The sequence below is a fragment of the Nestor notabilis genome, unplaced genomic scaffold (assembly GCF_000696875.1).
Source record: "Nestor notabilis isolate BGI_N333 unplaced genomic scaffold, ASM69687v1 scaffold26569, whole genome shotgun sequence".
In the NCBI taxonomy this organism is placed as follows: Eukaryota; Metazoa; Chordata; class Aves; order Psittaciformes; family Psittacidae; genus Nestor; species Nestor notabilis.
In genome coordinates, this window is record NW_009944527.1 from 1 (window position 1) to 14458 (window position 14458).

A 14458-nucleotide genomic window follows, 5' to 3' on the forward strand; every position below is an offset into this window, starting at 1 on the left:
GCACCCTTGTCCTCCACCTTTTTGTGCTCTCCCCGCGCAGATCTTGACCCTCAGGCTGCCCTGACCGCTCCCTGTCCCAAACCCACCCGGATCCACAGCCTGCCTTTGTCGCCCTCCTCCTGATTCCCACGCTGTTGCCTGATCTCCAGCATACCCTCACCACCCTGCTCCTGGAACCCCAGCTAAATCACCCTGTCCCTTCCATCCACAGCCTGGCTAGTTCAGGATTGCTGGCTGGGGGAGGCCCGCTCCAAGCTGCACATGACTGCACTGGGGCCTCAAGGTGCTGGAAAAGCAGGATCCTTGGGGCACAAAGCTCTGCCACAGGAACCGCGGGTGGGAGCTGCCTGATAGCCAGCCCCTGGGTTACAAATATGTCTTCACCTCACCTAGTTTAAGTTGCTCATAGCGTAGCCTCTAGGTCTGTCCAGATACCTGTGCAGACCAGAGCTGAGTCTGTATGTGGCATGTACCCCTCTTTCGCTATAGCTTTCTGGCTATAGGGAGGCCTGGTTTGTTAAATTCAACCCTTCCTTCCCCTCGTTTTCCCCATCTTCAGTTTCTTAAATAGAAACAAAACATAAAAAGATAAGATGAATAATCCCCAGCTGCTGAGAGCACAGCTCAGCAAACTCCCCTCGGGGCAGGCCCAGCTCAGACTGTCACCTTTCTGGAGGGACCTGTATGCCTGTCCTCAGGCATACATGCATGTCCTCACCCAGAGTGTCAAAGGGGCAGGAGTAGCATGTCCAGCATGTCCTCACTCAGAGTCGCAAAGGGGAAGGAGGAGGGCTGGCTAGACAGGAGGGTGGAGCTGCTGTACAGCCATCAGCAGTGGGGAAAGGTTAATAGCAGCAGAGAATGTGCAGGCGGACTGTGCAAATCCAGCAGTGTCTTCTTGCTGCAGCAATAGAATAGGGAACCTGCAACCTGCTGCCTTCACTGGGGAACAGCTGGATGAAACGACACTGGTGGTTGGTGTCTGCTTCAGCCCCATCCCTGCCAGCCGTGGCATGTTGTGGTGAGAGGATGAGACTGAGTTGCCTAGAGCCTGCGGTGCAGGAGGTGGGCACTGAAGGGCAGCCAGGATCTCTTGACATGACCTCTGTGCTGCCGCTTGGTGCAGCGACTGCCTTGTAAAGCATGTTGTTCTGCATCCCAGAGGTGGCACTGGAAGGCCAGGTTTAGCTCTGGCAATCTTGTTTCCTCCTGTGGGTTTGACTTCTGCTGCCTCCTTCAGGGTGTGAATGTCAGCTGCCTGCGATGTTGTTTTTTTAATATAGAGAGTAGCTTTGAGTATTTTACCGTGAGTACAGCAAGTGAAAGTGAGTTTTCAGAACAGGTAAATTCTTTACCATTTCCTGTACTAAAAGTCTCTCATCAGGTAGTGACTGATGATTGCTGGTTGGCCTTGGCCGGATTAAAGACATCCTACATGCTTGTTTGAATCAATGGGTGTTGTACAGAATGAGCAAAAAGAAAGAGATAATCAAGGCTTTGCAAGAAGTGATTCATGAAAGCAGTCATTTTATTTGTGTTTTTTTAGACCTCTGAATAACTGCCCACATATTTCCATTGTTTTATTCCTGGTCTTCATCTGCCAGATGAAGTGCTTCCCACATTTATTTTCAGGTCCTAAGAGAGACAAATATGATAGGAATTTTAAATAGAGTCAATAAATTTAAATACCAAGCACCAGATGGAGCTTGGTATTAGTACACCTGGGGTGGGGGGGAACAAGGCAATAGAAAAGAATAAAAGAGGTATGATTACTGAACATAATCAACACCAGCTTCTCCAGAAATTTCTGTTTGCCACAGGCTTGAATAGCAGGTGTTAAAGAGGGCTATAAACTGTGATTACAAATGACTTATCAATGACAAGTTAATCATGTTTACTCTAAGTAGACTCCATGTAGAGCATGTCTGAAAAAAGAAAGCTGGATTCGCTTTATGTTTTGAAAGTCTCCCATCTTGTAAAGTGGTTTATTCCCACACATTCTTTCAGGAAAGCCCAAGGTGTATCAAGGTGTTAGAGTAAAGATTACAGTTAAGGAGTTACTGCAGCAGAGAAGAGCACGACAAGCAGCAAGCAGTACAGCAGTAAGTAAAACTCTTTTGGCATCTGTTTTGTCTCTTCTCTCAGTCTTTTTCCCCAAGATTATAATCTCTGTGCCAAGGAGACTGCCAGTCTGAGTGTAGCAGGCTGGTGAAGATGGGGGAGAAGAACATTCAGCCAGAGTAACTGCAGCAGTGATCCAAACACAACATCAGATCATCACCTCTTTGATGAGCCATTAGTGCAGGGAGAAAGCAGAACTAGTGCTCCAGAAACATAACTCACTCTGCATTGGAAGGCCCAACACAGGCAAATTTTGGCCCAACAGCAACTCCAGTATCATTATGCTGGATGAGCAAGGAAGGCCATGATCAATGCCTCCCATGTAAAATATGGCCTGTTTGGGCTGAAGCAACAGCCCCGAAGTTTGTCTAGCAGAAAGGTATAAAACAAAGCATGGGCAAAGACGCCTTAAGCAAGGCTCCGTTAGGGCTCCTTAGCATAATATTCAAGTGTACTTGACTAAATTCAGGTCTCCAACATTTTTCAGTACCACCTGGGCAGCTCGTAGCCCCATCCCTTCTAGAGGAGGGGATGGATATCTCTGTGTGTGTACACTCTCTCACTCGCTTTCCAGTCTTTGTAGGAGTCCTCTAGCTCCAGCCACTCTTGGGGATTTGCATAAAGAGGTTGGTAAATCATTACTTCTTCCTGGTTCATGACATTACAGCTTTGGATAGCTTTCAGATTTATCTCCACCTCCTGTACCTTGTTGCAGCTGATTGCACAAAAAGCTGATCAGCCTTCAAGCCGCAGGCAGAGGCCTGGGTGAACAGTGCACGGAACTGCTGGCTTTGGAGATGCTGAGCTACTCCTCCTGTCCAGCCCTAACAAAAGCAGCCGCTCCATCACAGCATGGGTCACAGGGCTGCATGGAACTGGTTTTCACTCCCCATAGCAAGTTTACGCTGCATTTGTTTTGCCCACACGGGACAAAGTGAAAAGTGGCAATGCAGGAGGTTACCTTTGTGTTCGGTAAAAGGTATGTATTGTCCTGGAGAGGCCCCGGAGGTTAGGGCTGGCAGGGTAAGCTACCTCTGTGCACTGAGAAAAGCTCAACCTGAAAACTTCAGCTGCCAGTGGTATGGCTCTGTCTGCTTTGTTACATATCTGCAGCCAAAGAGAAGAGGGGTACTCCTGTAGGCACTTTCAGCCCTGAATAGCTGCTATTTAATGAATTAAATGCATGGGGAAGAGCTAGGAAGTTGTTGCTGGGGAAATGAGCCACTCATTTTTAATAAAGGAAACTAAGTGGAAATAATTTGAATTAAAACTGAGAGAAAAAAAACAACAGTATTTGTATTTACAGAATAAAATCCTGGTACCAAACAACAAACATCAAAACTCCCATCACTTTTGTGGTGGATTTCTTCACTCTGGCAGGTTTGGTTCCTAGAACAGATTGATCTGTCTGCTTCAGCTTCCAGCATTCCTTAGAAAATGGGACTGTCCAGTTTCATAGACGAATGTAGTTGTGTTAGAGTAGGGAGCAATGTCAGAGCTGGTTCTCAAATAAAATCAACCCCAAATGCGGTGATCCAGTCTGGTGCCCAGCCACGAGATACCTGCAGTTGTCTTTAGTCATGTTTCAAGAGTTATGTCTACAATTTGTTAACTACTCTCAATCATATTTATCCCTACAGATTGTTAGGGATCCCTCCACTGTGGATCATGGTCCTAGAAATTAACGGATATTAGTTTCAAAGGCAGCCACATCTCTACTGAATTAACAGTAATAGGAGGAGCACCCTAACAAGCTGCTGTATCAAGAGCTTTACACCAGGTTGGAGTTGTGCTCCTCCAGTGCCATTATAGGCTCAAGAAAAAATCATGTTATGCACATTAATCTTGTTCTCTTAATACTAGGGAAGTTTTCCATATCACACCCACGAGGTAAATAAGGTTTACATAAATAGGTTGAAGAGAAATCCCAGCTTACCTCATCATGCAGAAGAACGCTTTCTTGTGTAACAGTATCTACAATTCCTTTTCTTCCCTTCTTTTTGGTCAGGTTTCCTGGAGCGGCAGCAGCAGCATCCAGTTTTCAGAGTCTGCGTCTCCACCTCACCCAGGTTGGTACAAAGCCCATCCGCGTGTCCCTTCCCACCCTCTTCCCAATTTTTCCCATAGCTCAGAATCTTTCCAGCCCTTGGTTGAGGCAGGCACTGCCAGATAACAGGCAATGCAGCCAATCAGCACCCGAAAGGAGTGCACGAAATGCAGATGAGGATCCTGTGAGGCCAGCAGGGTACATATTACCCCATTCAGGAGAACACTCACATGCTCTCATTTGTGCAGTTTATTTTCCCACAGCAAGTAGCAAGATCCCCTTCAGTAAGGGATGCTCATCCCCTAGGGAATAATGCTGCTGGCATCACCTTCTCCAGGCTGCAGTCCGTGGGTCTGAATGGAGCTAGAGGGTCAGATCGCACAGGGGCACTTTGCTGAGCTCCAGCAGTTGGCCGTTCTCACTCTCCTGGCAGCATCCATGGGAGTGAGAGGAGTGTCAGGTTTTCAGCAACACAAAGAGTTTCTTCCTCCTGTATGTGAATATCCAAGGAAAGTGGAAAGGGGTGGAGAGTATAGCAGTCTGAGCTTACAGATCCTCCAATTATTCTACAGCTAAAGCAGAGAGGCCTAAAAGATTGGGCAGGTGTGAATATATACATTGTATGGATAACCATCAATGTTTAGGAATCAGTTTGCTTATTCTAATAAAGGACTGTGAGACCTATCAATTTGCTTATTCTAATAAAGGACTGTGAGACCTACCAAAGCTTTTTCAGGCTGGAAAGTCTCCATCTGTTTATGTATTGTTCCCTCCTCCTACCCACATCCAGCAAAACACTGCCACCCTGAACCTGCAAACAGTTATGACTCTAACTCTCAGCCTATGTGCATTTCCATTGCCTTCAGACCTGTGCCCCTCCATGTGGACAGGCTTTGCTTTTAACCATGTTTGAACACAGCATGAAAAGGTAATCATTCTGAAAAGTCAGATATGCTGTGAGCTTTCATACCGCAGCAAGCACATTGCAGTACGTTGAGAATCTGACCCTACAGCTTTCTAGGAACTCCCACTTCCGCCAGTAACACTACATGGATGCAGTGCCATGTTGACTTGCTCCATTTTGTCTGCTCAGAAGTTTGTCTCCTGACTGGCTTTTTAGAGTATTAAAGAGCAAATTTTTCTTCTGTTACTCCTTTCTTCTAGTAGATGTATCTACCTTGCATGTGAAGACTGGGTGAGGCAAAAGCGCAAGCTATCTGCCAAGCTGTGAAGCATAAATCACTGCATGGTAAACTTCTAGGTCTGTAAATAGCTGACATTTGAAGGGAGGCTGGTGGATCAAGAGTCTGAGGGAGTTTCCAGTTGGATCCCTGTCCAAAACAGCTGGAGCCAGAAGAGTTTCCAATAGTATTTAAAGATTTTTGGAGCTTTCCAAAGGGACTACATTTCCCCAGTTATTTGCATGCTTTTAAGCATCTTCCTCCTGGTGTCTGCTTCCCTAGAAAATTCACCCTGAACTTGAAGGACCTTTTTCTTTGTCTAAATCCATAGAGTACTGAAACCTGACCTGGGGCAACACCTACCCTTTGTGAAGACAGATACTGAATAATCTGCTACTGTCTCGTTTACCTTCTCTCCTAGGACCTTTTGATGCAGAACCCATCTCTTCTGTTCCCAACTATTGTCCATCATGGCAGTTTTCAAATTGTCTTTCTTGCGAAGAAAGCCCTAGCTATTTGGAACAACTGGTAGATTCCTGCCTTCAGACAGATGCACCCTCAGACCCAGCCTTCAGTGCTTTCCAGACATCCTCACACTACACCTCAGATGCCTTCCAGCCAGTCCCACACTGCTTTAACCAAAGCCTGGTAAGTTTTGTGTCCCAGGGGAATAGAATAGGGAGGATTGTCCTTTCTACAGATCTGCAGATTTTCTGCAGAGAATAGCCCAGTTCCTGCTAGTGGTTATCTAACTCACAGAGAAGTTCCCTATTAACTAGTGTCACAGGAACTGCCTCTTGGATTTAGGCCTCCAAGGACCAAACCATCTCCCCGACTAGCCAGACTCCTGAGCAAGGCAATAGTGTTGAAATTCTGGCTGCTGTCCGCATTTCTCCAGATGACACCCTGAAACATCCTGTGTTTTGTTTTCTCTCAAAATCTAGGCTGCCGGATCCCCCAGTTCAGCTGATCTGTCTAGCCCATTGAACTATAGCTGCTCTCCTCCTCAGCTATCTCCTTTCACCCCACTGACCCACAGTCCGCCCTCTGCTCTGGACTCTGAGACTTACAGCTACCCTGCAGAGGAATGGTCCTGCCATACCCCCTCCCCATACACCACCTCTGCCTGCTGCTGCACTGCCTATGGCTCCCAGCATGTGGACACCAGGGTCCCACAGTACTTCCCCTGCCCCAGCACGGACTGCATGGACTACCTACCGCCCATGGCCATGGCCGATGACTTCTTCAGAAGGGATAGGAACTGTGACATCTGCTATAGCTAATGGGGACTGTGGTTTTACACATCCACTGTATCCAAATCAGATTAATTGCCCATGAACTATGCAAAGCTGTGCTGCCTAACACAGTTCAGTTTATTCTTCACTACTCACACATTTTCTACATGACACTGTCACTACATTAGTCTTCCTGTCTTGTATGGTCAGGGGTATTGGGGTGTTTTGTTGTTGTGGTGGTGGTTTGGGGTTCTTCTGCTGCCTTACCAAACACATGTAATTAAGCCAGCCCTTTTTGATACGAATAAATAATTTGGTACATATGTTGAAGCCTATTCATTCCTCATGTGCTAAATGTCAGTGCTTTTCTGTTCTGCTAATGATGCAGGATCCTGACCCTGTTTCTCGTAAAGATAAGGAAGAGAGACTCTCAGCCACCTATACAGGGAGTAATTACTCAGCAGCATGAAAGCAGCTTACCCTTTCCAGCACATAGAGTCTACAGCAGATAAGTCTCTACATATCTCAGTACCCAGCACACTAGCTACAGAGAAAGCTGTACATTACTCCACTCTGAGATGGATCTGCTGCTTTTAGCCACTGTTTCTGCTCAGACTGCCATGATGATACTCTCTAGCAATCTTGCAGAGAAGGAAAGCTGCTGTTCTCCATACAAGCCCAGGGCTTAGCCCATGGGTCATGCACCAGGAAGGCCCCTCAGGCCTGCACAGAGATTGAATCCAGTGCCAAACATCTTTGGCTGCTGATCAACCACTTCCCTTTAAAGGCAGAGTTTCAGTGAGAGGCTGATGTAGTTTGGCAGCCCTTTGTATAGTTTGGTCTGTTGATATCAGGTTTTCTTCACTATTCAGTGTAATCAACTTAACAGGAGCTAAATGATTTATTTTTTTTTAACTAGATAATGGGAAAGTTATCATACCTGAGGATTCCCTGTTTCTTGCATAAACCCAGACCTTTCTAAGACTATGTCTCACCTCCTTTCAATAGCACTTGGTGAGGCAGACTGCCAAGACACCCGTTTCTCACTGAGCACCCAGCCTGGAAAGAAATAAGTATCTCTCCATATTTGATCCAACACTAATGAAAAAAAACAACTACAAGTTAGTAGAAAAGACAAATACATAATTTAACTAGCTGTATGGGTGAATGTACACGTGAAAATGATTTTTAAGCATTCAACAAGACAAGTGCTCATATTAACACATCTTACCGCAGGATTAATGTGTATCCCAGTCTACACAACCATGCCACCAAGGAAGTCTAGTAACATATTACAGTCTAACAACATACCTCTCACCTCTGCATCAGGCAGATATCTATATCTAATACATTATCAGCAGACCACACATTTATCAATATCTGTACAGCTATCAGTGGTTACGCTGCATCTCAAAGAGGACTGCTCTGCACAGACAGTGGTGTGCAGTGGAGAAGTTGTGCTCATCACTGAGCCTATGGCTGCTGTTCAGGCATGACCACTTCGGAATGGCAGTGTGTGAGCATAAGCACTACAAACCACCCTACATCCCATTCTTATTCCTGCTCCTTGGCTGTTGCCTGACCCAGGCAAAAGACCCCAGTCCTCCAGTGGGGGAAGCTCTCTCTTGGAGGGCTGGTCTGGTCTTGCCACTGAGCTGCCACACTTAAACCAGCTTCCATTAAGTAAGTAGTGCTGTCCTCCATCCCTTGCAGCCTCTTCTTTTTTTTTCTGCTGCTCTTTCTCCAGTTGTTTTGCAATCCCCTTGCCAGGGACTTGGAAACGTGTTTTAGACACTGATCTCCAACTCCATGTCAATAGCTCCAGGTGACATACGCAGTGCAAGTAAAAGCTTGCTGACTGTTGACACAATGATGTCTTGTTGATATAAGAAAGGAAAAAAATTCCCTCAAAAACAACAGAGGAGGACTGTTCAAAGGTTGACAGTGCATTTTCTGGTTATGAGGAACATATTCTCTCCCCCGCTTCTTTGTCCCCCTAAAAAAGGGAGGGGGGGGTTAAAGGAAAGTAACTTGGGTCACATCTCCAACAGCACTACTGAAACACTGACATTTCATCAGTCCCTGCCAGGTGAAGTTCTGCCAGCCTGTATAAACACATGTTTACACAAAAGTGAGGATCACCCCATTCTTACAAAAGCCATGAATAACTCCAGGAGTAACCCGCAGTTAGGGGAACATAAAAGGTTCTTATTTTCAACTTCTTTTCCAATTGCACAGGGTATTTGATCAAAAAGTTTTGCTTGCCAACCGACTTTTCTATGGCACCACTTAAGAACATTTGTTTGGTGATAACAAGCTTTTGTTATTAGCAATTTATCCAAAGCTGCAGATAGGAAGAGATTAACTGGGCAAATAAAGGGGTATCACACACTGCCAGTACTGCTGAAGTTACAAAAGCTACATTTCCCCTGAAACAGTCATCAAAAATTGAGGGGTTAACTGTGAACTAAGATACTGCTCAAATCAATGAAATTCACCCCAGCACAGAAGTCTTAACACTCAGGTCACTTTTGAGCCTTAAAAGGGATTTTCTTTACACGCAGGCCAGGAACTTGCTGGCTTGACAGGGAAAGGTGCTTTATATGCATGGGGAAGCAGCAGCCTCCAACTGTCTCGTGGATCCAGTCCAAAGACAATATGAACGTTGCTCATTGTTGATTGTGGTTGGCTTCAGAGCAGGCCTCTAATGTGTGAGCTTTGGGAAGCTGAACACAGATGTGCCTGTAGAGAGAACAAATCCTTCCTGGGTCGGTCATGGGTTCTTCCGTCTGCAAATCTCATCTGTCAACTCTGAGTAACAGGCTGCCAGGGTGACGCTTTGAATGAAGCGACATCCATTCCTCCCCAGACCGATATTTTCCCTGATGCCCTGGAGATGGTGATGTTTACAGACTACAAGTCACTGATGGTGTTGCTCTGTATTAAACATCCAACAGCAGGCAGATTTAAAAATAAAGGGGTAAGCTGCTCTAGAAAACAGTTCATGTATTTTTTTTCACTTGCCTCAACAGGATTTCTGCCATCTCATGGACATTTCTAGATGGCAAAAAAGCCTTTTACATGCTCCCTAGTGCATCACATGATAGTCACAGTTTTACACTTTTGTTGCTAGCAAGTTCAAGAAATGGATGTTTTATTGGTTGTTTTGTCTAGACGCACAGTACTAACTCACCAATGCAGTTATCACTCAATTTAGGGCTTGCTATAACATCCCTTCAAAGTAAGAAAGCACATGCTTTTGCTGGCCTATGCCCAGATACATGCAAATTTATGCAAACACATTCAAATACAGGTCTGCTTTTTATTGTCAGCGGATGTTGGCAGGTTTGTAGATATGATGTAGTGAGAAGCAATAGCAAAACAGCAGAGATGAGGGCTGTGAAAGTTGAGAAGATCTCTGCGTTTCTTAGGAACTTTTGTTCGAGTCTGCTACACAGTTGTTTAAACAGTTCAGGTCTGGGAGTCTGACAAGTGCTTTAGAAAACCTTCATCCCATTGAGTTAGTCAGTGGGGGATCAAGGAAGTTACAGCAGTGATTTAAGACATCTGCCCTTCATCTTATTGTTTAGTCCTGAAAAAACAACTTGTGCAACATTGAGAAATCAGCAAACTCTAATTCAGAATGTGTACTGAAGATGAGACACCCTCTGAGAAAGGGTTGTCAAAGCATGGCTTTCCCTTCCAACAGGCATCTACTTTCAATCCTGTTGACCCATCAGAGACACTGTTGTGAGTCGATTGCACAGCAATTCACAAATCATTTCACAGAAAGAATAAGAAGAATCTATTAAAACGCCCCCTTAGATAATAATGGGAATAGAAAAGCACTTACCACATTGCACTCTGACCCTGCTGTGTACAGGCACACACAGCTCAAAGGATTTCTACCCTGTCCATGCCTAAAAGTTGTTGAAGACCCAAAGGAAGCCTTGGTCTCCTACACAGGCATTAGCTCCGGTGAGGTTTCAGCTCCTCACTCTGCGGCACTTCCAGAGCTACTATTTGCCATCAGAGCTGGAGACTTGGATTGGATCAGATGACTCAAAGAGAAATCCCTTCACTGGGAAGCACTCAGGAGCCACACAAACCTATACTGCTGAGAACCTGCTCCACTGAGAACCTTCCCAATGTACTTGCTCTTAGAAGTATCTCTTTTCTTTTCCTAGGTGGGGTGGCAATGGACAGCTGCTTCAGCTTTCTTCCACAAAGTGCTAAGAAACAGGGTAGTAGCAGCTTGCAGGAACCATCCCCTTGGAGCTCTTGAGTTCAGATGTCCATTCACTCAAGTAAAATACAGCCATGGATGACTCCTCAAGCTGACTTGACCTCTTCCATCCAGTCTTTTCCTTCCTCTCAGGTTCTTGCACTCCCAGGCTAGCAGACACAACAGAGGTAATTGCACATCACAAAGGCTTCAACATTTCAACCAGTACCTCTGTACAGGATCTAACAAGAGGCACAGTTTGTGCATGTCTGAGAGCAGTATTTCTCAACCTTTTACAACCAAACTACCATCTTGTGTTCCATTACCACTATGCATTTCAGTTGCCACCAAATCAAGTACAGGTTGGCTGTACTTCAAACATTTGCTTATTTGTGTCACAGCCATTTGCTTTGCTTGCCACCTTGCTTGCAAGCAATGCTTGAGGTTTATTAGTATTGTTTGTTAACAAAATAAAGTTTTCAGACATTTGAAAGCTCATCTTCTGATATCTTACATGTTACTCATGGCCTACAGGTTGAGAAACACTGTCATCCCACCCTGGTTTAAAGACTCAAGGAGCAGGGATGTGTTCATTTTTCTAAGAGTGCAATCAGCAGCTGAAGTTGAAGCTATTCCAGAAGCTGCAAGCAACCTAGGATCTGGCATTTTGGTGACAGGAAATGAATGCAGATGCAACTTTTCCTTTCTTCAGCAAATGCCTAACCTGCCAAAAAAAATGTAGAAGTTCGTAACATACCCTCTGAAACTGTGCATGCAGACACCCCAATATATACATACACGTACTGATATGCATTTATATATGTGACTATATACACATATAAGCACATCAGAGACTACAATGAGCTCCAGGAGCCTTTTCATACCTGTAGGCATGAAACATTTGATGTAGGCATCATACCTTGAGCTTTGCTACCATTATGAAAGAACTACTCATTGACATCTCCCCAGACGTATTTGGACTGCCAGCTCATGCCTGCTTTGTGCTTCTCAATTACAGAGTTACTGAAGTGGGGAACCCCCAAGCCACTGCAACATGAGACCCATGTCATGACTTGTCCTCACTGTTCCCCTAGTAAGGACAAACAGCTCTGGTGTGCACAGATGTGTTGGGAAGAAGCAGCAGCAATGCGGACTATGTACCTGATCCCCAGCTTTTCCAGAAGGAGCCATGTGGATTGGCTGGTCGTTGTCTAAATTTCGGATGCTTGGGTCTGCCCCGTGGTCAAGGAGCAACTGGACAATTTCTTTCTGGTTCTTGTCATGAGGCAATGCAGCTGCCATATGCAGAGCTGTGTTGCCATGTGCCTAATGCAATAGGAGAAAAACAAAAAGAAAAAGAAGGTGAGAAAAAAACCTGTGCCATCTACTCAGAATTGTCCTAGAAAAGGAGACTTGTGAAATGAGAGCTGAAGAAGCCTCACATGATTACTCACTGGGAGGTGAGAGGGTATCCCTGCTCCATCTCTCCCTTGTACAGCTACTTGTGCAGGAGATTTGTGGATTTAGATTTCTCTCTCTCTCATAGAGCACTACAAATTGGGGGTGGGGTATGCTTCAGATATAACTAACGAAAAGTCCTGTGCCATGCATATTCATCCAGGAGAAACAATAGGAACTATTTCACTGGGAAACATTTAAGTCATTTTAAGGGACACAAACCACATTATGCAGTGTTACCCATCACACATGGGCTATGCAAGGATTTACAATAGCAGACCCATTTGTGCCTCACACATTTCCACTACTCCTTTTTACAATCACTTGCAAGTGCCAGAAAGTTGCAAAGAGACCCTGACACAAGTAAAAGCCAGTCCCAATAGTGTATAGGTTATACACAAGGCTTAGACTGATCTCTTGGCTACCAGGCATCTTTGTGTGAGTCCTCCCTGATCACCAAACTCATTGCATTAACAAGTGCTGCTTTGAAAGGTACCAAGCCATCCCGGTAGTCAAGCCGAACCAGAGGTCCAGCAGCACATGTCCCTCAGTGACTTTGTCTACTGTGGACCAAACAGGGCTGCAGGTGGCTTGGCTTTGCAGCAGGCAAAATATATCATGCTGGGCTCCTTCTCCTAGTTCCTTCTAGAGTGCTGAAGGTAGTGCTTGGCTTTATTTTCATGGTGTTGTCATTGAGCAAAGTCCTAAGTTCAAGGGCCTACTTACGCATATATTGACTCCAGCGTCTTCAGTAACAGGATTTGCACAGAAACAATGGACAAAATTTATCCTGAAGCCACAGGAGGGCGCAGGACGGAGCTTGTAGCGATTTGTTGCAAAAAAACTGGTATCACCAGACCGTGTAGAAATCTGTGCCCCTGCCTAGTCAGGTATGACTGGTAACGGTTTTAAATGAGAAAGACCTAATAAGCAAATGCATAAGGCAAGGTAATTTTAGTCTGCAAAAGGTCTCATTTAGGCAGCTGTGCACTTTCTTTCTCTCAGAAACAATCATACACTTGTCATGAACCTGGAATGGTTGGGCACAAATTGCAACGTGTATTACTATTCCAGTTGTTAAGAGGAATACACATGATTTTGAGGTCCTACTTGCCACTGAGACATAAGGAACACTGAAGCACAAAACAGCAAAATTTTAACAGCTGTTCTCAAACAAGGCATTTTTTTACAAGTCCTGAACAAGCAGATCCTTGTCAATTTTATCATCCCTTAGAGTCAAGGGATGGTTACAAGCTCTTTTTAGGAATTCTTGTTAAAATGGAAACATCTGCGTTTGTTTGCTGCATCTTTGTGGCAGGAACACTTGATAGCTTCCAAATCCAGGCATGGGGCTAAGAAAACAAGGCAATCTGGCAATGCCTTGGCTTTTATAGGGCTTATGCAAGACAATGGTCCAGAGCATCAACATATGGGTTCTAGGAATCTTTCCTGTGAAAAATACCTCAAAGGCCTCAATGTTTTTCTCATTGTGAAATCCACAAGGAAATGGATTTGGAATAAGACACCACATCAAGCAGTGGCTGACCCAGGGAAGCCAGAACATGAATCCCAGCATCCCTGTTTTCTTGTCATCTTCATACTTGGAAGAGCTTAAAAGCCAGGATGGGTATCAGACAACCTTGCCATCATATTTCTTACTGTCCCAGACAGCTCATCAACAAGACTGAAGACTCCAAGTGATCTTATCACAGTAGGAAACTCTCACAGGATTGTGATCAAGAGACAACAGCAGACTCCCATGGACAAGCTAGCACCTGCCTAATGGGTCTTAAAAGATACAGAAAGTATGTAGTGAAAAGGCAGCATAAGGCAATTCACTGTACAGAAAGTCAGAAACCCAGCGTGATTACCCACATACACAAAGCAAAACATGTTTCCTCCAGCCCAGCAGAAACCTGTAGGGGAAAAAAATCATGAGGCTGCCCGCTATCTGCTTCCCAATTGAGCAATTGAGTTGACAGAAAACATTAAATTCCTTTCTGATGGGGATACAAGCATGTGGATGCTCTAGGGAGTACAAGCAAGGCTAAGAGACTGAAGCTGCTGAAATGAAAAGCTAATGCACTGACCTCTCAAAACAGGGAGCCCTAGCACTGTCCTCCCCTCTGCCCTTTCCTGCTTAAGGGTACCCTCCTACAGAAGCACCCAGAATCATGCGTTTATTCCTGCT

General features: G+C 45.1%; 2 protein-coding genes across 2 annotated transcripts in view; one reads left to right on the forward strand and one right to left on the reverse strand.

Annotated features, from left to right (window-relative positions):
- Positions 1–1981: 1981 nt before the first annotated feature.
- On the forward strand, positions 1982–6632 carry COLCA2 (colorectal cancer associated 2; the record flags this gene model as incomplete). Its single annotated transcript, XM_010022460.1, has 4 exons — positions 1982–2102; positions 4130–4190; positions 5771–5997; positions 6294–6632. Coding segments are annotated over 4 exons (748 nt in total), but the record flags the coding sequence as incomplete, so codon positions are not given.
- A 4829-nt stretch (positions 6633–11461) lies between these two features.
- NFKBID (nuclear factor of kappa light polypeptide gene enhancer in B-cells inhibitor, delta) overlaps positions 11462–14458 on the reverse strand; it is an 8663-nt gene continuing 5666 nt past the window's right edge. Inside the window, exons 7-8 of the mRNA XM_010022461.1 lie at positions 11971–12135; positions 11462–11533 (exon numbers count right to left, since the gene is read on the reverse strand). Coding sequence (XP_010020763.1) covers positions 11462–11533; positions 11971–12135 — 237 coding nt within the window. The remainder of the gene's footprint in view (positions 11534–11970; positions 12136–14458) is intronic.